This window comes from Haplochromis burtoni, unplaced genomic scaffold, assembly GCF_018398535.1.
Source record: "Haplochromis burtoni strain Fernald_Lab_line unplaced genomic scaffold, NCSU_Asbu1 Contig_160, whole genome shotgun sequence".
In the NCBI taxonomy this organism is placed as follows: Eukaryota; Metazoa; Chordata; class Actinopteri; order Cichliformes; family Cichlidae; genus Haplochromis; species Haplochromis burtoni.
In genome coordinates this window covers 1,356,566-1,384,283 of record NW_024582521.1, presented here as the reverse complement: position 1 = coordinate 1,384,283, position 27,718 = coordinate 1,356,566, and the positions used below count along the sequence as shown (strand labels likewise).

The 27,718-nt window shown below is 42.0% G+C and overlaps 1 protein-coding gene across 3 annotated transcripts; it reads left to right on the top strand.

Moving 5' to 3' along the window:
* The first annotated feature begins 920 nt into the window (after positions 1-920).
* On the top strand, positions 921-27,717 carry inppl1a (inositol polyphosphate phosphatase-like 1a). 3 transcript variants are annotated; one of them, XM_005933124.2, is made up of 27 exons: positions 921-1,457; positions 8,374-8,437; positions 8,909-9,056; positions 9,151-9,232; positions 11,998-12,144; positions 12,821-12,917; positions 13,647-13,736; positions 14,834-14,935; positions 16,297-16,447; positions 16,624-16,730; positions 17,359-17,461; positions 17,560-17,756; positions 18,356-18,473; positions 18,881-18,977; positions 19,639-19,777; positions 19,869-19,968; positions 20,818-20,906; positions 21,000-21,081; positions 21,188-21,277; positions 21,528-21,641; positions 22,025-22,201; positions 22,291-22,446; positions 22,640-22,715; positions 24,230-24,316; positions 24,439-25,144; positions 25,453-25,586; positions 25,694-27,717. In XM_005933124.2, the coding sequence occupies exons 1-27, from the start codon at positions 1,273-1,275 to the stop codon at positions 25,788-25,790; spliced, it is 3,735 nt and encodes a 1,244-aa protein (XP_005933186.1). In that variant the 5' UTR covers positions 921-1,272; the 3' UTR covers positions 25,791-27,717. The 3 variants fall into 3 exon arrangements, with proteins under 3 accessions (XP_005933186.1, XP_005933185.1, XP_005933184.1); XM_005933123.3 differs by having other exon boundaries at positions 922-1,457; positions 12,821-12,911; positions 22,640-22,724; XM_005933122.2 differs by having other exon boundaries at positions 922-1,457; positions 22,640-22,724.
* Position 27,718: the final 1 nt, after the last annotated feature.

Genomic DNA, 27,718 nt, shown 5'->3' with positions numbered 1-27,718 from the left:
CTTGTTCCATAACATCCTTCAAGAGTCAGACTTGATTCTGGGCAGGGGAAAAAGGCTAAATCAGAGTAACGGGCAAATATTTCAAAATGCTGGGTTACTCCTGTGGTTTGTGAGACTGGCCCTTAGGTGGGCAGTTACACCTTGTGGGAGTGCATGTGAATGTGTGTGGTCTGGAAAAGAAAAGGATTGCATAACTGGATTTAAGCTTGGGAGAAATGACTGCAGCTGGGCCTCCTCAGTGGCTGTAGGTCACACTGATATTCAAAGAGGAAAGCCCTCTGGCATTAGTCAAGGCTTTGACTATGCAGGCTAAGTGACCGGGACACAAGAGTAGGAGTGTGTCTTTCAGTTACTGAAAGCTTTTTAATAATTTGAATGAAAATCTACTACTCATCACTTTGGAAAAAAAAACATCTAAACCACATTTTAAATGTTAGTAATCTCATAGGAAAAACTTATCCAAGTACAACAGTACTGTACCCAAAGTGTTTAGTAGTTATGGTACTTACCTCAAAGGTCTACAAAGCACTTTAAGATTACAGATTGTTAAGGTGCGATCATTTGAGCCATAATATACTGTATTAATGCATTATATACTGTTTATTGATGTGTATTAAACCAATATCTTAAGCTTTGTAGTGGAGTAAAGCCAAATATTTCTCTTGAAGTGGACAGAGGCGCAAAGAAGCTTAAAATGAATTTACCTTACACTTGTGCTCATTTATTCTCTATCTTCTTTCCTCATTTCTCTTTATATTTATCCATCACATGAGATCTTCATCTCTTCTTCTTTGTCAAGTTTGTTAGTGGCAGACATGAAGGTGAAACCCACTTTACGTGCTTTTTTCTTTACAATAAAATGACGCAGTGGAAATTCGCCCACAATTTGTTTTATTTTGAAACGCCCGAAAGGAAATGTTTTTTTCCGACCCCACGGTGACTTGACCGACTTCGTCCTGCTGTTGCTCCCTGGTCTCCACTGTGGATTTACATACCCTGATTTCCGTGGGACTGGGAAGAGAAGGGGGAGGGCGGTGAGCCTTTCAGGAACTGAGGAAGCAGGCGCAAACGGCATAACTTAACAAATTAACAACTTGTGTGCTCGCCGTCGCTTCTGTGGCGCCTCCTGCCTTCTGTCGGAATAACGGCTGCTTTTCTGGCTCTCTTCGCTTCTCTCGCTGGATCATTTTCCTATACTGGAGGAGGGCTGGGAGTTTTTTCGGAGGAGACGGGAAGCAGCTTGAGTTTAACCCGGTTGGAAGGGCTGTGGCCATGGCCGGGGGTGGTGGTGGCGGCGGCAGTGGGGCTTCTCCGTTGGGCCCCGCACCGCCGATGTGGTATCACCGGGACCTGAGTCGAGCGGCGGCCGAGGAGCTGCTTGCCCGAGCCGGTAGAGACGGGAGCTTCCTGGTGCGGGACAGTGAGAGTGTCAACGGGGCTTACGCTTTGTGTGTACTGTAAGTAACTTCGTCGGCCTCGTTGTGCTTTGTTTACCTTGGCTTTAGCTAGCACACATGACCAAAAGGGGTCATGGTGTGTTCTCTGTAATTCTGCAAACTTTATAAACTCCTCTCTTTCTTTTTTTTACTCCATCATTAACTTTTCTGCTGTAGACGCGATCAAACTGTAGCTGAAGTGTGCCTAGCAAAGCGTTAAGTTGTTTGTTTACTTTCTTCTGGAAGCCAAAGACAGGGATAGAGAGACTGCCTGTCTGCCCTGCAGTGAAACCCCAGCATGGCACACAACTTTAGGGCTGTCCCTGTCTGTCTTGTGTCTGATGTGGTCGCCTGCAGCGCCCTTTTTACAGGACTCTGCTGCAATCAGCCTGCGGGCTGTGAGCAGTGGCATTAAACTGAATGGTCGTGGAGGTAAATATAAGCATGCATGGGCTGGTGAAGCTTTGCTTTAATTTGAGGTCGGAGATGTGGTGAAAGAATGGGCCTATCCGAGGAGTTGTACATAATATAGTATATCATGAAATGACACAATATCAAAGGAAAGTTAAGAGCGTCTGTACTTAGAGGAAGTTAGGGCAGCCACCTTGTTAAATAAATGACGAAAGACTGCCCATTCATTACACAATGGGGACTTTTCCACCAAACACCTACATGTGTAACAGTAACACAACAGTGCATTCACCTGAGAAACTGATGCAGGAACAGTGCTGTCAGTGTCAACAGTGGTTGAGGCAATGTTAAATGAACCATGGCAAAGGGGTGTTTAACTACAAATGACTAAAAGGACTTACAGCCACACACATAGAATACACACTGTTCAGGTTCAGAGAAATATCAGGCCGCTGACATTCACTTCACCTACATCCCCTATCTGATAAGTTTACCCCATGCTGAATCCCTGGGTGTGTAGTTTTTACACATGTAGTATACAGCTCATATACATCACCTGCTGATGGACTGCAAAAGAATTGAAACAGTGAGCTTGTTCAATCCACAAAAATTTGAATACTAACTTCTTTTAAAGTAAGCAAGTCAAATAATCACAGCTTATAGTGCTTCCTCTGTGATGTCAACCAAAAATATCAAATATCTTTTTGGGCTTTTGGAAAGTGCAGCAATATAATGCAATATTTTTTTTGTTATGTAAACTGATTGCTGCTATGGTCATGCGTTCTCACATCTCTTTTAAAAGCGTATAGTAGGTCAGATATGTCACCGCTAATTGTGCTCGTCATTCAGTGGGTCACTCTGTGACCGACAGCATTCCTCGCATCCATGCATCATTAGTTTCCGGATTTATTAGTGCCTCCACCTCTCCCTTCCTCTCCCCTTTCACCTTTCACAGTACTGACTTTGTTTCATCTCCGAAACGAAAAACAACTTCCAGGCAAATTACAGACAAACAATGCGAATGCAGTTTTTAAATCCAGAAGTTTTGGTTTCAGATACACAAAAATAAGATGACAGAGTTTCACAGTTTACCGTACCGTTGAGACAAATGACAGCTACTGCAAGAATTGGCACTAACACGAACAGAAACTGCTATAATCTTCAAAGATGAACTTTTCATTGTTGACATTGTACGCCCGTTGTTTCCCACGTTGGCTGTAATTAGAGCAAGTGGTAAGTCGGAGGGTTTTTTCCAGCTTAGAGGAAGGCCTTTGACGGATGACTATCCGAGAATAAAAATTCCTTGTATTTGAATACAATGACTCACATGAGCAACAACAAAAAAGAGAAGTAATTTGATTCTGAGTGCAAATCGGGAATGTCAGAAGCAGTTTGACAAAATGTACACATATCTTTTAAATAATTATGCTTTCCTAGTGTGACAGTTGTTGCGATTCATTGCTTGCCAAGAAACCCAAGCTTGAGCATTAATTATGTGCATATATTACCCACAAACAAGAAGATGAATGTGCAATTTAAAATAAAGGTGGAGCATATTTGCTGTAAAGCATTTTCTCTGTGAATGTTATTGTGAGTGCGAATCGCACTGATTAATTGAACATTATTTGCAAAGCACCCTTGTAGGCCACTCGCAGAGATGAACCAGTGCTGCTAGGAAAACCAGAAGAAGTGGCACACTTTTCGAGAACACGGATGACTTGGTGTTTCCCAGTAATGCCTCCAGCTAAAGAGAAAACGATTCGATGGTCAGACAAGACATTTATTTGTCACCTTTGTCAAGTTTTGCACTCGCTGCTGTGTAAACCAGCGTTTCTAGGAAGTAAAATGTGAATCAGCAGATGTGTGGAAAGGTTTAACCATCGAACGGCACACTTTTTTTTGTCACAGGGCCAGCGTGCCACTTTGGACACTCAGAGGGCTGATGTGAGTGAAGCACATCCGCTCAATGTTTTCTTTATCTCACATTCACCTGATCACTATACCCCCCACTTAATCCACTGAAATGGTGCTTTAAATTCTATTATATAGAATTAAAAATAAAGTCCAATGAGTACGAATGTGACTTCTTTCAGTGGAATATACAGTGGACACCCACGAAATGCACAAACCAAAGATTTGTTTGTTTTTTTTACCCGACATGTTCAAGTCTTTTCAAACTCGGACGTGTGACTCATAGACAGGGACACACACACTTCCTTTTTGAGGTCTTAGGAGACCCCGGTCCATTTAGGAAGTGTTTCCACTTGTTTCGACTGGCTGACTCTTGATACTTTCGTTAGCCAAGCATTAGCCTTTCACTTCCTCTTATAGTGACTTTGGATTTTGTGTGTCTGCATGCAAGTTTAATACTCGTGTTTAGTATTTGTGAGCTATGAATGTTTTAATTTGCGTGGATGCAGTACGAATCCAATGTAGCATGTTAAAGCTGTCAATGATTAGCACACAGTTCCGTAAAATCATTGGCTTACACATTTTAAGACTCTGTATAAGACGGGAAAGGTGCCGGCAGTGAGATGAGCTTATATGCTAATAGTTTTGAGTGCATGCTAGTCCCTGTCTCTCAGCTGTTTTCTGTTTTTGCTGTCAGGAATACGGTCGTTACTATCAGTTTAACACGTCTTAACTTGCCAGGGTTCAGGATGCCTCTGTGTACCTGTGTGTGTGTGTGTGTGTGCGCGCATTTCAAACGTACAAGTTTGTGTGCAGACATTCCTCACGTAGAAAGTGTGTTTTGCTCTTTGTAGAGTTTTCAAATTCTCCTTTTTTTTTCTAAACTTCTTTCCAGTACACAGAGAATCCCTTCCCATTTAGTCTGATATTGTCTATCTAAGTAATTTGAAACAATATCTGCTGTTTCGTTTTTACTGTCCTTATGTCAGTTGTCATTGAGTGAAAAATCCCTCTGAAAGAGACTCGTTTCTCCTTAACCACATCTTCTTCTTCTATAAAATGTATTTAGCTTGTCAGTTTCTTCAGAAAACAAGACTTAAGTTCACTTTCACATGTATTTTCTGTTTTGCTATGGTAATCAGTTTGTACTTGATGTTGATTGCCAAATGAACTGTCATTACCATTACTACCAACTATGGCTACGCACATTCATCTATCCATTAATTTTCTTCTGCTTAGTCAGTTAAAGTAAAGTGTGGGTGCCGAATCCCAGCTGACATGCGGCGAGAGATGGGGCATACCCCAGTCTTTAACATTGGTGTCACAGAGACATTCATACCTACAGGTAGCCTAACATGCATGTCTTTGTGGACTTGCAACTGCGTTTGCCTCAAGCCGCTTTATGCTGTAAGGTAGTGACCCTAGAATAATAGCAGGAAAACCCCAACAATCATACGGCATCCTTTGAGTGAGCACTTGGCAACAGTGGAAAGGAAAGGAGATGGTCTGCCTCAGACACTTCTCAGGAGAGAAGCCTCCTTTAGCCTGATTCTGCCAGAAGTCTCTTCCTGTTAAAAGCGAGGTTTTCTTTTCCACTATTGATTAGTGCTCACTCATAGGCGGTCATCTGATTGTTGGGTTTCTCTCTCAATCGCGTAAGCTCTTCACCTTACACTGTAAAGTGCTTTGAAGTGGCTGTTGTGAATTGGTGCTATATAAATAAAACAGAATTGAATTGAATGTTTCCCTCTCGCTAGCTGTGAATTGACCGCAGTATTACTTCCACTTTTCTCACATGGGGGCAACTGGACATGACACAGACTTTCCAGTAGCTAGCTGGCAGGTTAAAGGCTATTTAATGTCCTAAGTGAATGAGTGGGACATTCGCATTCTCACATACGTCTCTGTTTGGCAGTTCAGGGCTGCGGTGCATGAATGGGTATTAATTATGTATTTAGCGGTCACGTGATCAGACAGAAGAGACTGAGGCTAAACCCTAAATCTAAATTCATTGCTCTTCTAAATCCAGAAGAGCGATGGTAATTTCCCAAGTTGGCTGCAGCAACATGCCTGCCAAATACATGAAGGGGGGAAAAAAGCAGTATGCATATATCTATTGTTTGTGCTCATACCAAATATTTCTATGCAGATATTTTTTTTCTGCTAATCACATGCTCCATGAAGTGTCTTAATCAAAAACAACGTCTCCATAGTGCTATTGTTAGCAATACAGTGATAGCAGGAAATGAATCGTCAGTGTAAGTCACACTGTAGTGCAGTAATACACACAGTATTTACTGTGCTTGTTCAGGAATGCCCTCTTGCACTTTTGGTAGTACGTGACGACAAGGACGGAGAAGGCTGTCAGGAGTAATCTTAGCTTTTGATTGTTGTATTTCAAGGAAAACCTAGTTGGGTTTTGCCAAGATAGGCTTCTGTTTGAGCTTTGAAGACAGATTCACGCTGTGTATATTCTTAGAAGAGGTTTCCCTCTAAACTAACAGAACAGAGTGAGCCAGTAGGGTAGTCCTTATCCTTTCACACAGGCCATTGTTGACAACACTCATAAGCTGTATACTGTGAGTCTATCTCTGGCCCACGACAACCCTCACTCTCTTTCTCTGACCCCTTCCCCTCTGTTAACTTTACGGCCGCTGAAACAATAGTATTTACTTCACAGACCTGCAGAGAATCTCATCAGCTGCCAACAGGAAAACAAACACACAGAGGCACACAAACACATTGTACACTGCAGTGACGCTTGCGTATGGATTTTGTGCCACTCGGTCTTCATGCTATTGTGTTTAAAATGTGACAGGATTGAATGTGGGTTTGATTTTTAGAGGAGCAAATATTTATCTGGTCCCATTAGTTTGAGCTGATATGGAGCTATTATTTGCAACAATTTGCAAAACAATGCGCTGTTTATGAATTCGGTCAACGTGGGAACTTGTGCTCGGTTCAACATTTTGCTCCTTTTCAGCGCCTAAATTTAAAAATTTTTGGATATTACTAGAGTAGCTTTGCATTTTTCCGCTTGTGTGTAAAATAATCTGTTTTTACTAAAGTCTATCTTAAATGGAGTGTTTATATTATTTTTTATTTTTTGACCAGGAAGTGAAGTGAGATAAAGAAGCTCTTTTACGAGAGCTTCCTGCTCCGTGATAAGCAGCGTTAACCTAGTTTTTTTTTTTGTTTTTGTTTTTATAAACGGGAGAATATGAGTGTCCTAGTAAACGCCTGCACAAGCATGAAATCATGCAAAATACACACAGGACAGTCCTGCCAGGTTCAAACCAGGACTCTCTTGTTGTGAGACAAAAGTTAAATCGCTTATTTAACAACCAAGTCCAGAGGTTTAAAATAATAGTGATTTTGCAAGTGCAAATCAAAAATCACTAGTTAATTCTGCAGCATGACAATGATGAAGCTCCCAAAATGATTTGTTTTAAGATGCCATTAAAAGTTCAATACAGGCCCAATCATTTTCCTACAAATGCTATTTAATAACCAAGTTAAACATTCAACAGCTCAAGCAGACTGTGACTCTCGTTGGGATCTGGTCATGATCAAAACCATTTCCATGGTGATCTGAGAAGGATGTGAGAAGCATCACCAAACAAAAAGTTTAGTTTTTAACTTTCTTATACATTGTTGTTGAGATCATTTTATATTTTAATCCAGTCCGTGTTTTAGCTCCTGCAGCACACTGACCTGGAAAAGCCGGAAAAGCAGCTGGGTGTTGAATTCCCAACATGGATTTATCCCTCCCTCCATTTATACACACACAGGCATACTGTAAATAAGCGTGGTGTTGAAGCAGAAGTTTAAAAAAAAAAAAAGACTTGGGTGTTAGGCTGGAAACTTCGAAACTTCTGAACTGAGAACACGAATGAATCAAAAACCACAATGTTTGCTTGGCAAATCAAAAATTTTGCGGTCGGTCCACTGGACCGGCAGAAGCACAGGCATGAAAATCATTAAGCTTTAGCTTGTGGCTGTGGGCGTGTAGTCACGCCTGGGCCAGCCGCAGTGTCAGAACATTGATCTGTGATTGGTTGATGGGGGAGAAAAAGGAGCCTGAGGTTCAGTCAAATCAGTCTGATTTGCAGTGGTTTAATGCAACAGAGGCGTACTTTCATTTATCATTTAGATTCTGACGTCTACTCCATTTTAGTTTTGCTTTTAACTGTTGTCAATACTTTATGATGTACAAACACTCAGCTCTGCTTTACTGTACCATGCTACTGTAAGTATAAAGCATGCTCACTGTGACAGACAGCAACAGGTTTAAGCTACGCCGTCTAAACCCTCCTCACTCCCATGCATACAATCACACATGCTGTCCACTAAGGTCGAGTACAGTGGTGTGTGTGTGTGTGTGTGTGTGTGTGTGTGTGTGTGTGTGTGTGTGTGTGTGTGTGTGTGTGTGTGTGTGAACTGAAAATAAAGATATTCAAATTTACGTAGAGTCATAAAAAATAGAAAAAATTCTCTGTACTTCTGCGTCCACCTGTGTTTTATTTCCACTTCATTTGCTGCCACTTTCTGCCCTTGTCCTCTCTTTGATTCAGCTCCCCTGACTTCTTTTTACTCTCTCTTTCTTTGCCTGTAGGTTTCAGAAGCACGTCCACACATACAGGATATTACCAGATGACGAAGGTTTTCTGGCAGTGCAGGTACAGTAAAGACACTCTCACACTCGTGCTTTCAGCAGCAGCTGGCAGGCAGAGATGCTTTCGTTGGCTCTGAGCTCCCTCTCTTACACACACACACCAACAGCAGGGTCTTTGTGCCTTGTGCTCAACAGCTGTGAATACCAGCTACCAGCAACCTCACACACGCGAAACACAACACAGGGCTTCGAATCATGTGGCCACAGCACAGCTGTCTTGTCTCACTGCTGTATGAGTTTTGGGGTCTTCAGCTGTGACGCTGAAAAGTCTCATTTTAATTTATCCGATTGAGTTTGTGGCTTCTTCCTGGTTTGAATTATATTTAGCCTACAGGGCTGCAATTGCTTACAAAACATTCATTGTGGAACAATGGAGGCTACCAGAAGGTTGGGCAATGTGACTTCTTGTAGCCACGGTGTTTGGATGAACTTAATGCATCTGTCTCTTGTTTCCCTTCCTTCCTCGCGCTCTCAGACCTCTCAGGGCGTGCAGCCTAAGCGGTTTAAGACTCTGCCAGAGCTGGTGTCATTGTACCTGCAGCCCAGCCAGGGTCTGGTCACCACCCTGCTTTACCCCGTGGAGAGAGAGGAGACAGCTGTCAGTGACGACAGGGACTATTCCGGTAATTTCAGAGCTAACGCAAACACACATGCCCAGATGGGGTGTCCTCGTCATCGCATGTTAACCGTGACCTTCTGTGTACTTCTGACTGGTAGATGGAGAGGATGAGAAGCCGCCCCTCCCCCCTCGCTCTTCCTCCACCTCCACTCCCCCTGGACCAGACACACCCACAGACAGGTACAAAGTCCACAGAGAGAAACATCTGATTGTGCCCTGTTTATAACTGTAGGGAGCTTAATCACAAACTACCTGCAACCACCAACCGCGTCACTCGGAAGTCACGGAAGTCACACAGGGGAAGTATGTCGCTTCATTATGAATTATGTCACAGACGTATTGAAAATCACATAATCTCACACATGCTCACAAAAATAATAAGGAAGCGTTATTATGGTGATATGAACACACACGTTACTCAGTGACTTTGTTTGTTCCAGTTTATATGGCTACACACGCACGCGCACACAGATTATCAACTATTAAAAGCACTCGTTCACACAACTTCATGCACGCTCATTAACACATACTTCCTCTCTGTCTGCATTAAGAAGGTAAACCACATCCTGCTAGAAACCACGCCGTTCACGGATGGTGTGCGGCTTTGATGAGGTGCGGGCTCTAGTTGTCGGGCGCACACAGACGCGTACATTTCAAATCCCTGTCAGTTAATAATACTACTAATGCGCACTATTTTTGACATTTCCCTTATGTGACAAATAAATACACTTTTACAGTTTTTTCAGTGGGAACCAAACCACTTCACACAACAGTTGGTGAAGTAACAAACTTATGCATTACCTAACCTTGGTTAAAGTGTCAGCCAGTGAAACAATATCTTCCTTTCAGTTCTTTTAGTTGTTCTCTCTCGAGCTGCCATAGAAGGAAATCAACAATGCAAAATTAGCATAAAATGCATTACAGTTTAGAGGAAGTAAAGGGAGCACACATGCATGTCCTTTAAAAATCCTCAGGGACTTTGCGTGGTACAGCAAAATATAGCTTACATGGAAGCCATGGTGTGGATCGTATGAAAGGGTTGTAAATGCTGAAAATTAGTCTGTAAAAGGTGTTTTATTTTTTATAGGTTGGCTCTTTGCCAGTTCACGTGGTCCAGGGTGTCCATGAGTGTTCAGGCGGGCATAATTTAGCTCAGAGGAAGTATGTGACTCTTTTAAAAAAAACAAAAAAAAAAAAACAAAGTCGCGACTACACAGATGCCAACTCTCTCGCCGACGGGCGCACACACTCATCCTACTTCTGGCAAACTGTGACGTCCGTTTTTATTTTCCTTTCCAAGGGGTGTGGAGCATCTGCAGATTTAGCAACTATTCTTTTTTTTTTAAGTATCACCTGGAACTTTAAAAAGCTCTGTGTGACTTCTAGCAGTAAATGCATCAATGTAATACTACAGAGCAAATAAACAAAATCAAGAAAAATGGCAGACAGAAAACTGAACGGTAAAAAGCTCTAAGTAGGTCCCAAAATGTTTTCATGCTTATGTCATGCCTTTACAGAATTACTATGGTGCAACTTTGCCCAAGGCAGTGGAGAACACGTGTGTATAAAATGTGTAGCCCATTGTCAAAGCTGCAGTAGGTGTTAATTTATAAAAGACAAAATGTGGAAATTTACAGGCCCGTCTTGAAGCTCTCCCTTCTACCCACAGGTATAGATAGAAATAAGTAATTCTTGGCCTTTGTTCCACTGCAGCTTGCGTCCTACATTGGTTTCCTGTTTGTATTACTGTTCTTTCACCGCTACTTTATACCTCTCACCTAATCTGTTGTTTAAAAAAAACAGAAAATGAAGCTAGAGAAGGGCGATGCGGCCAAAAATATTTATCACGATATATAATTGACACGAGACAAATTACTTTACAACTCCACAACTTTATTAGTGCAAAAAACCCCATCAATGTATTTTCACTTAAACAAGCAGCTTTTATGTGCATTAAAGTTATATAAAAATGTAACAGTGCAAATGCAAATTCTTTGCTGACAGTTTAACCAAAAGGCATTTCCAGTGGAAATTGGCCGACATATCATCAGCATAACCATGTATAATATCCACAAAACTTAAAAAAAGGTTATACACACGCAATACGGTAATATTATGTTGAAGCACAGTACGTATCACTCCGCCAGGCTCCTGCCTACGATAGCCGTAATGCTCCGACAATCCATCAAATTAATCAAAGTCGTACTAAAGCATTTGACAGATTTTCGAGCGCCGTGTACGACATAAAATCGTTTCGAGGTCAGTAAACATAACCAGAATTCATACATAAGGCACACGGGATTATAAGGGGAACTGTCGATTTTCAGAAAAATCAAAGGATTGATTTTAAGTGTGCCGTATTTTCCAAAAAACAAGGTAATAACGACGGCCCGCTAGCACGTTCTACCAAAAATAGTGCTTTGTTGTATATCTGACAGATGAAAGCCAAACCAGTTCCACACCACTGAAGTTGCAGCATTTTTACAAACCAGTTCTGGTTCATCTATTTCATTTAACGATCCGCTTTCGCCCTTCTCATTCTGCGTCGCCGCCATGCTTTTTACGCCATGTGCGTATGAAAACAAAGGCACTGCACATGCGCGTTTTACCCATATTCTATCGCGATATTTCATTTTCTTATCGTTGCCCAACGTTATACCAGTATTACCGTGAACGGTATGATATGACCCAGCCCTAAATGGAGCCCAGAGGAGACACATCAAAGAGTCTAGCTTTCTCTCAATCACTTTAAATAAATGCCACTTAAACTTTTTTATTTTGTTTTTTTTTCCCTGAACACACCAAAACCATCTGTGCCTTCCTGGACTTTAAATCACTAATGCATCGTTATTATTTGAAGCCTCCTTGTATTCTCATACACATACCAGCATTTGGAAATGATGTTCATGTGGTGGTTATAAATGGTTTCTTTGAATATGTTTTAGTACTCCAGCAGCTAATGGCCTGAGCACCATCTCCCACGAGTATCTGAAGGGCAGCTACGCTTTGGACCTCGAAGCAGTTAAACAGGGGGCCTCATCCCTGCCTCATCTCAACAAGACACTAGTGGCCTCCTGCAAACGCCTTAATGGGTAAGCAGCAGCACATTTGTACATGTGCAATATTTTAGAAAGCTGTCAAAACGAATTTAAAACTGCAAATCATACTGGTATTTAATAGGCAAGTAACACACTGAATTCCCTTTTTATACCCAAATTTGAGCACAGAGACCTGAAAAAGTCAGAAATTAATCAAATATAAGATTGCAAAAAAACACTGTTATCTGTAATTTGGCATTAAAAATAATAATGCACTTAATAGCTGTTCCTCTTTTTGTTTTGTTTTGCATTTTGTTATTTAAAAATATCATTATAATTAAAGAGCTTGTACAGACTGGTGGGTTGTGCATTAAAAGACACACAAAAATGATTTTGGTGATTATGAGTGTAATTAATTTAGGGCATCTGTGGCATAAACCTTACATTAGTGGTGGTCTAATAAACTTGTGAAGCATTGTACATTATGTAGTGTTATATTCTGTCGGTTTCCTGATTGACTGACTGCCAAAGATTCACACCTCTCGGCCCACAGAGCTATCTGCTTCCTTAAATCAGCTCTAGGGTTTTTTGGGGGTTTTTTTGCACGTTTAAACACTGTGATGATCCACAGGAAATCAGCTTGATTTCAGAAATGTTACTGTATGAAGACATAAGTGCAGAAAGAAGCTGTGAGGTAAATATATGAATCTCTCTCTGCTCCCTCAAATAGAGAGGTGGATAAAGTTCTGTCAGGCCTGGAGATCCTGTCTAAAGTGTTTGATCAGCAAAGCGCTTTCATGGTCTCCAAAATGATCCAACAGGTACAGGTACTCTTCGCTTTTTTTAAAAGTGTGTGGTTGTGTGTGTCTTTGTTTGCGCAATCGCAGAATCTTACCCTTCTTTTTATTATCCTATATCCCATAACAAACTGTTACACGCGGTGATTTTATTATTTTTTCCCTTACTTTATCACACACATGTAAAAGCCTTGGTAACTTCTTAACACTTAACAGTGTTGTTATTAAAGCCCTTCTTCCAGATCATAGCTAAAATTATTATATTTGCCAACCCGTAAAGTTGAGGATTGCTCGCTTGTGGTGGGCTTTACGCTTCGTTTCAGAGAAGATAGAGTGTGAGTCATGATGTCCTTTAAATATCCCTGTAGCGCTCCTGCTAGAAACTTGGTATTAAGGAAAGCTTCTGTATACAGAACAGGCAAATAAAATATATAATCTGATTTTGCATGCATGTGTTATTCTTTGTAATTAAAAACATTTTCGTGTGGTTGGAGAGAGAGTAGAGCCGATTAGTGGCCCAGCAAAATCCTTGATTTGAAGTTCAGGAGTCACTTTAGTCATCAAGCAAGGACTGACAATGAGTTTGACTAAAATTTGAATAAAAACAGATTTTAGGCTGGTTTAGACTGAATAGCCTTAAGACTGCTCTGTATATGAGTAAGTGTGTTTGCTGTGCAGTTTTAAGGCTGCTCTTTTTACATGCACTCTTTTTGCGGATTACATGGACTCTAATGTTGTTGTTTTTTTTGTCTCCATCAGTCAGTGAATCAGGGTGGAGACCAGGAACTGGAGAACCTTGTGACCAAGTTGGCAATTCTCAAAGACCTGCTGTCCTCCATAGAAAAGAAGGTATGCACAGACGGCACATTTAACAGCTGTGATGGACAACGTGGCGGCTATTGTTTTCACTTTGTGAGTCATCAGGAAAAAATGTGGTACAGTAGCAGGATCTGCCACGGCTCTGAGTCCTCTGACAGGTGTTTCTGCAATCTGTAAACAAAAGCTTGTCAGCACAGTAGAGTTCAGTGGTGCCAGATGAAGTCATGCAACTTTATTGCTTTGTAGTTGAGATTAGAGTAAAAAATCTAAATGAAAAAGTGAGCACCGAGTGTGAAGATTGGTGTGCTCTCACCTTACTTTCTATTTTCTCTATGTACTTAGTCTAGTAGTTTGGAGATGGTTTGTTTAGATAACCCTCTCCATATGATGGATCATCTGTCTAGAAGCCCTGCAGGGTGTGCTTGTAGCGCAACACGTGACGTTCTCTCCTTTTGAGGCTTTTACATACAGCACATATAAACCACGCAGAAGGAAAGAGACAGGGTTGGGATATCGCTCGACTTCCCTTTAGAAGCCCTACAAGTCAGCAAAGACCTGATGTGTTAATGAGAGTCTGAGACTTTACAAGTAGAAAAGTGGACCCAATACGCTCATGTTCAGGTTACTGTTGTTATTCTTGGAGTCGGCTAGAGTAACTGTCCATGATTCACAGTTCAGAATGACCCTTATTTATATTACAAACACAAGGTTCGAGACTCGTTTTAAGGATGATGCCTTCGTTTCACATTATAAAGAGCCAGAAGAGAATAATAATACTAATGATAAATTAAACCTCCTGTTTACAAGGTGCACTGTGTTCTACTTTGTCTTCACTTGAGGGGGGGGCTTTCACTGGCTCGGGAGGAAATGGCCTCAATGTAGTAAGGCTACATGTCCAGACGATGATACTGGTTCCACCTTCCCTGCTCCTGTTAGATCACATCCAGGAAATAGGAAACCTTTTCCATGCTGACACAAACCCTGAGAGTCAAAATGTTACAGTTTTCTTTTCTTTTTTTTCTTTTTTTTTTTGTACCTTATTCTTATCCTCCAACTCTCTTTTTATTCTGTTCTTTAAATTAATTGTTTCTCCACCTGCGTGTTTGCCTCTTTCTGATACCCCTCAGGCCCTGAAAGCTCTACAGGACATGAGTTTGACCTCTCCATGCTCCCCCCCTCCTCTGCACTCCATGCGTCACAGCAAATCCATTCCTGTGCAGGCCTTCGAGGTATGCACCGACATCCACCAAACATGCACGCCTACATACTGTACTTCATTACCGGCTGTCTCACTGCAATGTGATGTAGGTCAATATCATGGCAAATGAAATTAAGTATTGCCCTTGAAGTCAAATTGCTCTGTGGACATTAAAGCTCCCTTCTGCCAATTTGGGTAAGCATCTTTTTAAGCAATCTTTTTCTTTCTTTCTTTTTTTGTATGTAGAAAACCCTGAGATTTATTTTCTGTATTTAATTTCTGAAATGTTATTGTCAGGCAGTGGTATTTAATATGACAGATGGCATAAACTGAAGTAAAATAGGCTAAAAAGTCATGCATTTCTCAGCACAGGAATTTTAGCAGCAGATGTGATGTGAGGCCAAAAGAATGTTTTTGAAATGCATTTCCAGCTTACGTCATCACTGTCGCAGCATTTTATCACATTTCCTTGTAAAAGCATGAATTTAAGTGAGGCAGTTTTGATGTGCTGTGTATAAGACTGTAATAGTTTTATTATGAAAAGTACCAGCTGCATGGAGTGCAAATGTTAATGCTGAAGGAAGACTGAGAAAAGGAAAAAAAGGAACACGTTAAGATGATATAAATGGCTTTCACTTTGAGAAAAGTGGTGAACTAAGTGTGAAAAGGGTAGAAGGAAAAAAATGTCAGGGAGGACGTGGGGGAAGGAGGTGACACAGAGTTGAGAGATGAGTCGAGAGATGCTTGATTGAAATATTGGCTGTTGGCTAAGCCTGCGTTCTCTGTGGCGACATCCTTTCAGTAGTTTCCTGTTGCACACAAGTGCTACGCTAAGGAGATGCGGCGTCTGATCCGCCTTGTGACACCCAAACACAGAAGCACTCAGTGACTCAGAGTAAGAGTGAGTGTACGGCATCTGTTTAAACTTTTTTCCAGTCTTGCGGTTCTTAGTAAGACCTATACATCAAAAAAAGTGCGTGTGCGAAGAAGCTGGTGTGTTGCTAAAGGAGGTTGGCAGTTTGGTGGCTGTCTTTCTCAGTTCCTCCAGTCTGTCTGCTGAAGTGTCCTTGGGCATTACACTGATCCTCAAATTGCCCCAGATAACTGATGTGTGAAAGAAAGTTTCTCTATGAATAGAATCAGATCATCTCTCTTTGTGGATATGAATCTAAAACCAGAATTTGGATATTTACTATGATCATCAACATTTTATTCATGCGTTTTCTCATCTTCGAGGCTGCGTATGACTAAAGTAGATCTAATACTGCTCCGTGCTTCGTTTTAGAGACCCCTGGTGGAGGGTAGATTATCTCAGTAGACACATAGGGTTTACAGAAGCATGCTCAGTGTGCGTTTAAGTGAGTTTAAACTTTCTCCCGTGGCTCATTGCAGGTGAAGCTCGACGTTTACCTGGCGGAGCTGACGAAGATCGGAAAGAGTCAAAAGTACACGCTGTCTGTGGACGTAGAGGGAGGAAGGCTGGTAGTAATGAAGAAGGTGAAGGACAATCAAGAGGACTGGATCACCTACACACATGACAAAAGTAAGGATGGGACACCATTCACACAGAAAAAAGTATGTCCATTATAGGATTTTAATCTCGCCATCCAACTTGAACCTCCTTTAACCCTCCAAATCTGTTACATGACCTTTTTCCCCTGAATTTATCTGCAACTTCCCATCTCTAACCCGCTGTCCGTTCGCCTCTGTGTCTTTCAGTACGTCAGCTGATCAAGTCTCAGCGGGTGCAGAATAAACTGGGCATTGTGTTTGAGAAGGAGAAGGATAAGAGCCAGAGGAAAGACTTCATCTTTGCTAGTGCCAAGGTCTGCACACAAGAAACAAATGGACACATAAAACTGCTATTTTACAGCTATTCACTGTTGCAGACAACTTACAGTTAACATGCAGCCTTCAAACTAAGGCAGAAATACTCTCTCATATCCCTTTTCTGCCTGAGTACATAATCAGATTTGCTGTAATGTTGTAATGTGCACCCGTTTAGCTGTTTGTTAATACAAATATATAATCAGCCAATCATGTGGCAGAAACTCAGAGTATTTATACATGTAGATATGATAATCACAACCTGCTGAAGTTCAAAGTGAGCATCAGAGCAAGATAGAAAGGTGATTTAAGTGAGTTTGAACATGGCATGATTATTGTTGCCAGATCTGGGTGTTTCAGAAACTGATGATCTGCTGGGATTTTCCCCCACGAACCCATCTCTAGGGTTTAGAAATAATAGTTTGAAAAAGAGAAGAATAAAGAATTGAGTCAGTTGTGTAAGCAAGAGGGGGTCCAAGCTGGTATTATTAGCAGAGTGTAACCAGTGACGTGGTTGGTAAGTGTATAGAATATAAAGATGTTCAGAGGAACTTCAGAATGACGGCTATCAGTGGCTCCCTGATAGCTGATAGCTCCCATCCGCTCACTGATGTGTGTTTGTGCCAGAAACGGGAGGCGTTCTGCCAGCTGCTGCAGCTGATGAAGAACAAGCATTCCAACCAGGACGAGCCAGACATGATCTCCATCTTCATAGGCACCTGGAATATGGGTTAGTCACACTGAATGACTCGCCTTAATGGCTACAAATACATCTGAAAATGTTCAACGAGAAAGGAAACAGTTTGACCTTTTTTCCTGTCGTTTTAGGTTCTGTACCTGCACCCAAAAACGTGGCCTCGTGGGTTTTGTGTCGTGGTCTCGGGAAGACACTGGACGAGATGACCGTCACCATCCCTCATGACCTGTATGTGTTTGGCAGCCAGGAAAATTCAGTGTGCGATCGGGAGTGGGTGGAGTCACTGCGCGCCCTGCTGAAAGAACAGACAGAACTGGATTATAAGCCGGTAAGGAAAGAAAGCCAACTGTTTATGGCTTGATGAATGTGTATGAAGAACATAAGGAGGTGTTGCGGATAACCCTCAGGCGACCAAGCTGCTTTAACTACTAAACTGACCAAGTGCTGTTGTTGTACTTGAATGAAAAAAAGTTGATTTTTTTTTTTTTATTATGCCAATGTCATCATGTTTAGAAAAAGACAAATTTCCCACATTAGTTCTTGTCTGATCGTTTTTTCAGAACTGCATTTTTATGTTTGACTAATATGAGAAAAGAAACATTTTAAAACTTTTGTTTTATTGTAATGCATAGTTATAAAAAAATTCCTGTAAAAAATACAATAATTTCAAAACCTTAAAAAACAGAGTTATTTTTGAGGTTACACAACTTTCCTTTATCCTCTCCACACTTTAGTTCCTGTAACAAATATAGAGCTAAGTATAGGACTGTCTCTATACAAGCAGAAGTTTTTGCGGTTTGCATAAAAATGACCCTGTTTGAAGGGGAAAAAAACTGAAGACGAGGGGGAAAAAAGGCTATTTCTGCATGGTGCGAAAACAGGAATGATGACTGTAGGTTCCTCATTGTGTCTCGTTCTCGTCTGCAGATCGCCGTGCAGACTCTGTGGAACATAAAACTTGCTGTGTTGGTGAAACCTGAACACGAGAACCGGATAAGCCACGTTGGGATGTCCAGTGTCAAGACGGGCATCGCCAATACCCTGGGTAACGGCTCTACTCTGTATTCCGTCTTTGCTATTCCTTCCTATGTCTTGCTTCCTGCTTCAAATGTAGGAGGAAATAGCTCTGATTTCCTGTCTTAACAATGGCCTCCTTGAGCAGTGTTCATGACTGAATCACTTGTTAGTTGATTAAAAAATGTGGGACTTGTATTAGTAAGAAAATGTGAATCAAAATCTAAACTTTCACAAAAATCTTGAACTCATAAGAGAAAAAAACACAGATTTCCTTCAGCTCAGCAAACTGGAGCCGTTCATTGTTTCTCATATTTTAATATAAAACTGATCACAGCCAGATCCCCGGTGATCCTTTAAAAGTTTCTGTTAAGTAATGCTTGTAATTGCACCTAATTTGCTGTATTTTGATTTAATGTTTGATTTTATGGTTTCTAGGTAACAAAGGAGCAGTGGGCGTGTCTTTCATGTTCAATGGGACGTCGTTTGGCTTTGTCAACTGTCACTTGACATCAGGGAATGAAAAGATTGCCAGGTGCCCAAAACGCTCTTATTTTTTTTAATTTATTTTTTTTATTTTAAACCTCTCAATATCAACAACAGAGAAATCCTAAAGCAAAAGAAACCACACCCCCTTTTAATTCTAAGGTTTTATATCAGGAAATAATTCAAAAAAATCATCCGGTCCTCAGCACGTCTTAGAATCAGGTAAATACAACCTTAGATGACATGTTACACTCTGATTATTTATTTTAGAACACAGGACAAAATCCCAAACACAGCAGCAAATCTTCAACAGAACAGCTGAAAAAGAGAAGAATGAAGGTGCTGCGATGTCCCAGTCAAAGTCTAGACCTCAACCTAACTTGAATACTGTGGCAGGACCTTAAAGAGATGAGCGTATACATGTACAATCATACAAACACAATTACTGCAAGTTCATTGCTGCTAAAATTGGCTCCACAAGCTTCAGAATCAGAGATGCTTTGTTTTTCACACATAGTTTCTGCATTTTGTCTTTCTTGTCAAATCAATAATGACGCTGGGTAATATTCATAATCTAATAATTCATCATAGTAATTGAAAGAGGCTGTGCTTTCTGTTTGCCATAAGTGTAAACTTGGTTTGGTTTTTCATTATAATTTGGTGAAAGCTTGTTTAAATGTCTTCTTACGTGTGACCTTTGACCTCTGCAGGAGGAACCAGAACTACCTTGATATCCTGCGGCTGCTTTCACTGGGAGACAAACAGCTGAGCTCCTTTGACATTTCGCTGCGCTTCACGCACCTCTTTTGGCTGGGAGACCTTAACTACAGGCTGGATATGGACATACAGGTGAAGCAGAAATAAATACAGGCAGCCTCCAAAACGTGGATGAAACTTTTCTGTCTGACCCTGTTTTTTGCGTGTGTGTTTGCGTGTGCAGGAGATTTTAAACTACATTAATAGGAAGGAGTTTGACCCCCTGCTCAAAGTGGACCAGCTCAACCTGGAGAGAGAGAAGAATAAAGTGTTTTTACGCTTTGGTTAGTGCTGGTTATGAATATCCTCACGAGTCAGAGCAGGATGTGTTTCAGTGTACAGAAATATAACAGTAATACCAGTGAAAAGTCAACATTGACAAAAGACTGCTGTCCTTAAAGCAGAGTTTCAGTGGTCTTATAAACACAACCGAAGGGATGACTCACACTTACCAAAAGCACCTGCTCAGCACTCTTGTTGTTCCTTGAATAGTTCACCATCAGCTCTGGTTTTTCTTTCCAGACTTCAGCGGTTCTTAAACTGTGGGCTGTGCCCTCGTGGTGGGGCACAGAGCCACTGCAGGAGGGGTGTAACCAGGGGGGAGAATGTGGAGTTAAACAAAGTTGGATAATTATGATTTTTACTGAGAAAGTGAACCGACGTTGGCTGTTTGCTGACATTTACTACACTGGAATTGAACTTGGACCCTTTTTTAATGTTAATGATTAATCCAAACAATAGAGTGGGTGTGTGGACTTGTTTTATCTTCTGAAGTGAGTAATTCAAGTCATTCACTGCTGAAGCCTTTTTCACTTTTAAACATTATTTAATCTTAACTCAGTGCAATGAAGTCTGCACTAACACTGTGATCAGTGTGTGATATCACCGGGATTATTTGTTTTAGTAGGTAACTAAAAATCAGCCGTTGCCCTGCAATGTTGTCCAGTGATCCATGATGCCATGTAATAAATCCTTAAATACCAACCGATTACTGAGAACTTGGTCATGATTGCTAACCCGGGGTCATAAATACTGTGAATCGCACCTGCTGTTATATCACAATTATAAATATTGTTATGAAATGCTAAACTTCGAACCTTTACTGAAGTGGATGTGTGTCTCTTTGCGTGCAGCGGAGGAAGAAATCTCGTTTCCGCCCACCTACCGTTACGAACGAGGCTCAAGAGATACGTATGTCTGGCAGAAGCAGAAGGCCACAGGGGTACGTTCCCTTTCTTACGTCAGAGCCACCTCTGATAAATTCTTTCTGTTCTTGTGCCTCGTCCTGATAATTCTGCTTTTCCGTCTGTCCCAGATGAGGACTAATGTTCCATCGTGGTGCGACAGGATTCTGTGGAAGTCTTACCCAGAAACACACATAGTCTGCAACTCCTATGGTGAGGATCATCAGAAGAAGAAAACCTTCATAATTTCACCTCATAATGCTAAGTGGACAGAAATTAAAGTTGTTGTTTATTTTTGTTTGTTTGTTTGGTTTGCCAGGCTGTACAGATGATGTTGTGACCAGTGATCATTCCCCTGTATTTGCTACATTTGAGGTGGGCGTGACCTCCCAGTTTGTCTCCAAAAAAGGTACAAATTTAATTTTGTTTCCTTTCTGTCACTTCCTCTACTTCCTGGTCTCACTTTATCTGGCTTTTCTTCCTCCCACAATCTTTTTGGAGTTCATTATTGTTATTGTTCATGTTATTTAAGCGCTCCGTGTTCAACAAGTAACATTTAAAAGTGAGTGATTAAATACATGCCTGTCTGCACAACCCACACAGATCTTTCCTCCTCTTTCCATCTTCCTCCTCCCTCCTGTCCACATACTTCTGCACAGGTTTGCCAAAGTCTTCAGAGCAGGCCTACATCGAGTTCGAGAGCATTGAGGCCATAGTAAAGACGGCGAGCAGGACCAAGTTCTTCATTGAGTTTTACTCCACTTGTCTAGAAGGTGAGGTGAATGTGATTGCACCTTTGCAGTGACTCTTTCATGCTCATAGACATAAATATAATGAGCAGTCTGACAGAAGGAGTTGCAGTAAAGCAACGTGACCCAGAATGGATGCAATAAAAATGTTTTTGCTTCTTCTTATTTGTATCTTTCTCCCTCCCTCCTGGTCTCAGGCAGTCAGTATTACCTTTAAACTAGAATCCATAAAATCCATTTTTCACCTGTGTTGTACCCCTGCCACCTGTCCACCATGTACTTTTAAATTAAAATGCAATGGGTACCTGAATCCTCACCCCGCTCTTTTCCCCACCGTCTTCCCTTTATCCTCTTCCCCTTCCTCTCGTCCCTGCATCTCTCTCTCTGTCTTTCTCTCTGTCTCTTAGAGTTTAAGAAGAGTTACGAGAACGACAGTCAGAGCAGCGATAACGTGAACTTCCTGCGCGTGGGCTGGTCCAACAAGCAGTTAACAACACTCAAACCTCTTCTGTCAGAGATCGAGTACCTGCAGGATCAGCATCTCTTGCTAACAGTGAAATCACTGGATGGATACGAGTCCTACGGTATAAAGATTGTCTGTGCTTGTGGTTCTTTGAAGTTTAAAGGGAATCTAGTTTGCTGGAATCTAACAAATCTCCCCCACTCTTTTTAGGCGAGTGCGTGTTGGCTCTGAAGTCGATGATTGGCAGCACAGCACAACAGTTCCACACCTACCTGTCTCACCGTGGGGAGGAAACAGGAAATATCCGAGGGTCAATGAGGGTCAGAGTCCCTTCTGAAAGAATGGGAACCAGGGAGCGATTGTACGGTAATGCACTTTACACCTTAACACCAATTACCTACAAAGAGAGGAGATACTAAATGTCTTTCAAGCTTGCTGCATCCATCACTTGAACAGTTCCTGCCTGCATGTTTTCAAATTTGCAGACAGGAAGTGATGGATCTAAGGTTACAAGCATGTCACGTTTAGTTCTAAAACTGATTTTGTTGCTGTGTTTCAGAGTGGATCAGCGTGGATAAGGATGAGACGAGTGGACCTAAAGGGAAATCTGCTGTGGTATGCAGATCGGGGCATGAGTATGTGAAGTCAGTACACTCTCCTTTTTTTGCACTTGATTTTTATTTAGAGTTCCCACACGTCAGTGGGGATTTTTCTGTATAGCGTATGTTGATGATGTGCTGGCATGTACCTAAATATCGATGCTTAAATACCTTAAGGGATTGAGTCGTAGCAGTCAGGTCTTTTTGTGAGTTTGTTGATGAATGCATTTGAACAGCTGAGCCGGGTAACTTCAGGGTTAACCTTGAGTGGGTTTCTTCTTGAGTGGGTGACTTGCACCGATTATAGATCAACAGGTATAAAATCACCACTTGCTGACAGATCTAGTTGCATCACTAATCCTGAAAGAGCTCTCACACTTCTGTGTGTAGATAATAGGATGGTATCAAGATTTGTAATAGTGTCTGAAGTCTGCAGCTGAAAGATTAACAACTAAAACTGTCTCATGCAAATTTGCACCTTATTTTAAAAAACACTCGATTATAACCCATCAGATTCTCCTTAATGATTGAGGCTTTTCTTCCTTCCTTCAAATAGGCTAAACCTCTTTTAAAGCATTACTGGCCAAAAGATTTATAGCACGCACACATATTTGGTGCTTTTCCTGATTTATCATATTATAGTTTACTCCTTGCAAAATCAGCCACTCAGCTGCTGGTACAATAATCAGTGGGACTGGTCAGATGTTGCCAACATGAACCTTTTCATGTGAACGTGCTGGTACCTAGATCGGGAAACCCTGTGTTTACTTAGACAGCTCGTGTGACCGCTTACCCTAACACTGGCGATCAGGGTGGTGGGGATGTTTTTAGAATCCACAGCAACTCAGACCAGTGACAGAGTTACAGAGCACGTCCCCAAGTGTTGAGGCACAGAGTGCATAAAACACACACTTTGCTGACTCAGAACTCTACACTTCCTCTGGCATTACCATCATGATACAAAATGTGCGCCAGGAGCTTCGGTGCATGGGATTCCACACCCGAGCAAATACTGTACGTGCAGTGTGTAGGTGGCCTGGTATTTATTTCTATTTAGATGTATTTATGTGTTATATTGAATATCTGCATTTAAAAAAAACACTGATAAAGATGATGCTTGATTATCCTGCACAGTGTGACTTGAGTACGACACAAAACACATTTTAAACCACGTGTTCATGTTTTTGTTTTGTTTACTATAAAATTTGGTCTTTTATGTTTTCTATGAATCTTTATGCAGTCTTCAGAAGTACCGCTACGGCACCTTTAAACAACATTCATTAGTTATTGAACATTAGTTATTAGAAGAGTTTGCCCTCAACAACAAAAGATGGTGTCAACAGACCTCGCACATTTTGATAGTCCGCTGTGTCACACGCTATAACATTGAGTCAGAATGGCAACTAGACACACCTGTAGGGTGCAGTCTCTCCATTTGTACGTTTATCTATTCGAACATCCTGCAAACATCGTGTTAGGAATGTCCTGAAACTGTCGTGACTTCTCTCTTGTCCCGCCTGCTGACTTGTTACGATGTGTTTTGAAAACAGGCCATCTGTGATTCGTAAGCCCCTCGGAGAGCTGGGAAAGGTCAGTGAAGAGGGAGAAAGGAACAGCAAGGAGGAGACCGCTGCAAGGTACTCATGACAGACACTTTCACTTAACACTTAACTATCACGTTAGGTTAGATCGTCTGATGCATTGTTGATGTGTGCAGATGAAAAGAGTTTTTACAACAGTTTCTGTGTTTATAATGAAGACCTAAACAGGACGGATCAGACAGCGATCCATCCATCAGCAAGAACAGCTACAATAATCCTGCCTACTACATCCTGGAGGGCGTTCCCAACCAGTCAGCTGCAGCCGTTTCACCTGAGCTTCTGCCCTCTCCTACCTCAGCCAACCCCCAGGCAGCTAAACCCCCTCCTCCCTCTGCCGGGGCGCGTTCCAAACCCCCCGGCGCAGCCTCGGGGCCCCCTCACCCACGCAGACAGGTTCGTGCCATTAGCGAGGAGAGCTCCTCAGAAGACGATGGAGGTGCTTGTGTTGTTGGGGCACAGGGAGGAGGTGTTGGAAGCACACTGAATCGACCTCCTCCTGACTTCCCCCCACCTCCTCTACCAAAGGGAGCCCTGGAGATGGTTCCCGAGGCCCCCTTCACCAAACCTCGCTCCCTTTACCCCGACCTGGCTGAGGTCAGGATCCCCGCAGCTGGCTCCGCTGCCCACGGAGATGCTTTCAGGCGAGGAGGAGTTGGAGCAGGGGCGCTAGACGACCAGTCGTGCTCTGTGCTCCAGATGGCAAAGACACTGAGTGACAGTGAGTTTCCTGGACAGCCTCCTCGTGCCCCCTCAGCACCGCCTCCTCTCAGAGGGCAGCCGATGGGTTTAGGTCTGGATGCCTGCCGCACCTTCCCACCTAGAAATCCCATCACAGAAAGTATAGCAGAGGATATGCCTGAGGAGGTAAGCAGTTCATGGGAAGTAATTCTGTTCAGTGTAAAACAGTTTCAGAGGCTGGAAGAAGCAATGCTGTGATTTTTGCGTAGTTTTCTTTCAGGTGACTCCAGGTTTTGTGCAGTTTCTCACAAAAACACGAATATCTTCAACTTTGATGTTAAATATCAAAGCCTTTTACTGTAAGATGTGTCACCTTATTAGAGTGAAGAAAAGTAGAGGCAGTCTTAAGCTCTTAGTAATGTTGTTAGCATAAATGATGTGGCGGATGTGGCTCCTGCATTTAGTGGCTCCTGCATTGCATTTCTCCTCCGCAGGCACTTTGGGGCAGCAGTAGCTCATCTCTGTCTGTGGGGGAATCGTCAGTGGGCGAGTGGCTGCAGAGGCTGGGCCTGGAGCGGTATGAGCAGGGTCTTCTACACAACGGCTGGGACGATTTGGAGTTCCTCAGGTACATGAAGATCTAGGCTTTTATTTCCTCTCATAATGCAACAATAAATAAAAATGAAAGCAGTTCTTCATCATTAGATTCCCTTTTTTTTCCCCTCCTTTTTCCAGTGACATCACTGAGGAGGACCTGGAGGAGGCGGGAGTGCACGACTCCGCCCACAAGCGAATCCTGCTTGAGAGCCTCAAGCAGCAGCAGCAGAAATAGACTGCATCAAACTGGTCCATGACTGGTCCAAACCGGCCTGGTACCACACCGGGCCCAATCTCAGCTCAACTGAACCGAGCTGGAACGTGCCAATCGATGCCAGACTGTGCCTTCTGAGAGAAATTGCACTCCATTTGTACTTTCAAAAACACTTTCTGAACCAACGTCCTTTGATTTTCACATGTACTTTATGTGTGTTGTCCTCATACACGTGGCCTTATTTAATGATAATCATTTCAGTCCTTCAAGCATCACTACATAACTTTGGCTTTTAAATCCAGAGAGGAGATCAGGTCAGACCCAACCTGCAGCTTCAAGTTGGCATTTAAAGCTTGTTTCCATTTGGCCTGAGAATCCTCTAACAGAGGATGACTTTGAGAAAGAGAAAAGAGGGCTTTGAAAACACACCACCTGTGTTGCGCACCCTCGCTTTGGACTCTTAACAACACTGGGTTCTTCCGAGTCTCCGATTTTTCTTCCTCCCACTCGTAGTCAACAAGACATCAGTGGGAATAATTAGAACAGTCGGGAGTAACATCCGCCCCAGAGCTCGGGCGGAGGAACCTTTTAACTTGTGTGATGGAGGAGAGCAGGAAGCGGTGATCGAAAGGAAACTAGAAAGTCAGGCTTAAGTGAGATAAACTCAAATTTTTTTTCAGTTTGTGTATTCAGTTAATGATGTGCAGGCCGCTGTTGTTATAATGGACGCCTGTGTTGTCTGAGTGTCTGTCTGTATTTATGGTTTTATGAATGTTTTTAATGATAAAGGGAATATCGAGCAAACCAAATTAACCCCGTTAGAGCTAAAGGTGTATTCCACCTGGGTGCAGCATGTTAGGTGACTGTGTTAGCCATCAACTTGTCAAGTCGCCTTTTTTTAGGTGGCCTGTTGCAGCTGGTTATTGAAACAGTCAGTATAGGTCAATAAAATGAGGAGGCTAAATGGTGTAATTAATGCTGTACCAAGGTGAAATATGTCAAAGATTTTAGCAGAGTACATTTCTCATTCTCACATGTTGCCTGTGAAGATGCTGAATTTGAATTCACAGAAGAAAATGTATGTTATTGCTTGTTGCCTTGAAAACATGTCGGCATATTTTCTGCGTTTCATTTTCAAATATATAAATGGAGCAGCGTTCAGGCAAATTGGTTAACGTAGCCAAATACATGAACTAATTCAACACCAAAACATTCGTTTTCTCTCTGACATTTTACTGTCATTTAGTTTGTTTTTTTCTTAAATTACTCAACGCATTGCCTAGCTTTAGGATCATGGCACCTTTTACTCTTATGGGAGACGCTGTCAACTGACTGAAAACAGAAAACTCAGGTTTCTGCAGGTCAGGTGCGACGTCAGGGCTACTGTTTCTGGATGTGAGCAGCAGATGGCGCTGTTGCGCCACAAACCTGACCCTGGAAACCTGCGGAACACAGGACGAAGTATGCCAGTAGCGGTTACACTCCTTAGTCAAATTTGGTTTTAGATTTAGTTTTCAAGCAGTTAAAAGTCGGATAGTTTTGTTTGTTCATAATTTCAATTTAAAAAAGAAAAGACCTTAAAGAGATGTGACTTCACCTCCACATGCCTAACACCTGCCTTCTAAGGGGGATCACCAACACTAAGATGTGAATGTCATGTGTGTTTACTGCTGTCAACATAGTAAAGCATTCATCTCTAACTCTGTGAATGAGACCTTCATTCACGCCTCAAAGAGAGCCCCCTCCCACCCAAATACACTGTTGAATTATAACCTTTGACTCTACTCGCCTCTTATGTTTGTTTTTTTACAATGTGTCTAATCCTTTAACGGCCCAACCGTCACAGCACAGAGACTGGATCTGTCGTTCAGTTGTGTTAAATTTAAGTCTTTTTGAGCCTTTTCAGTGTTCTCAGTGATGTGTGTGTGTGTGTGTGTGTGTGTGTGTGT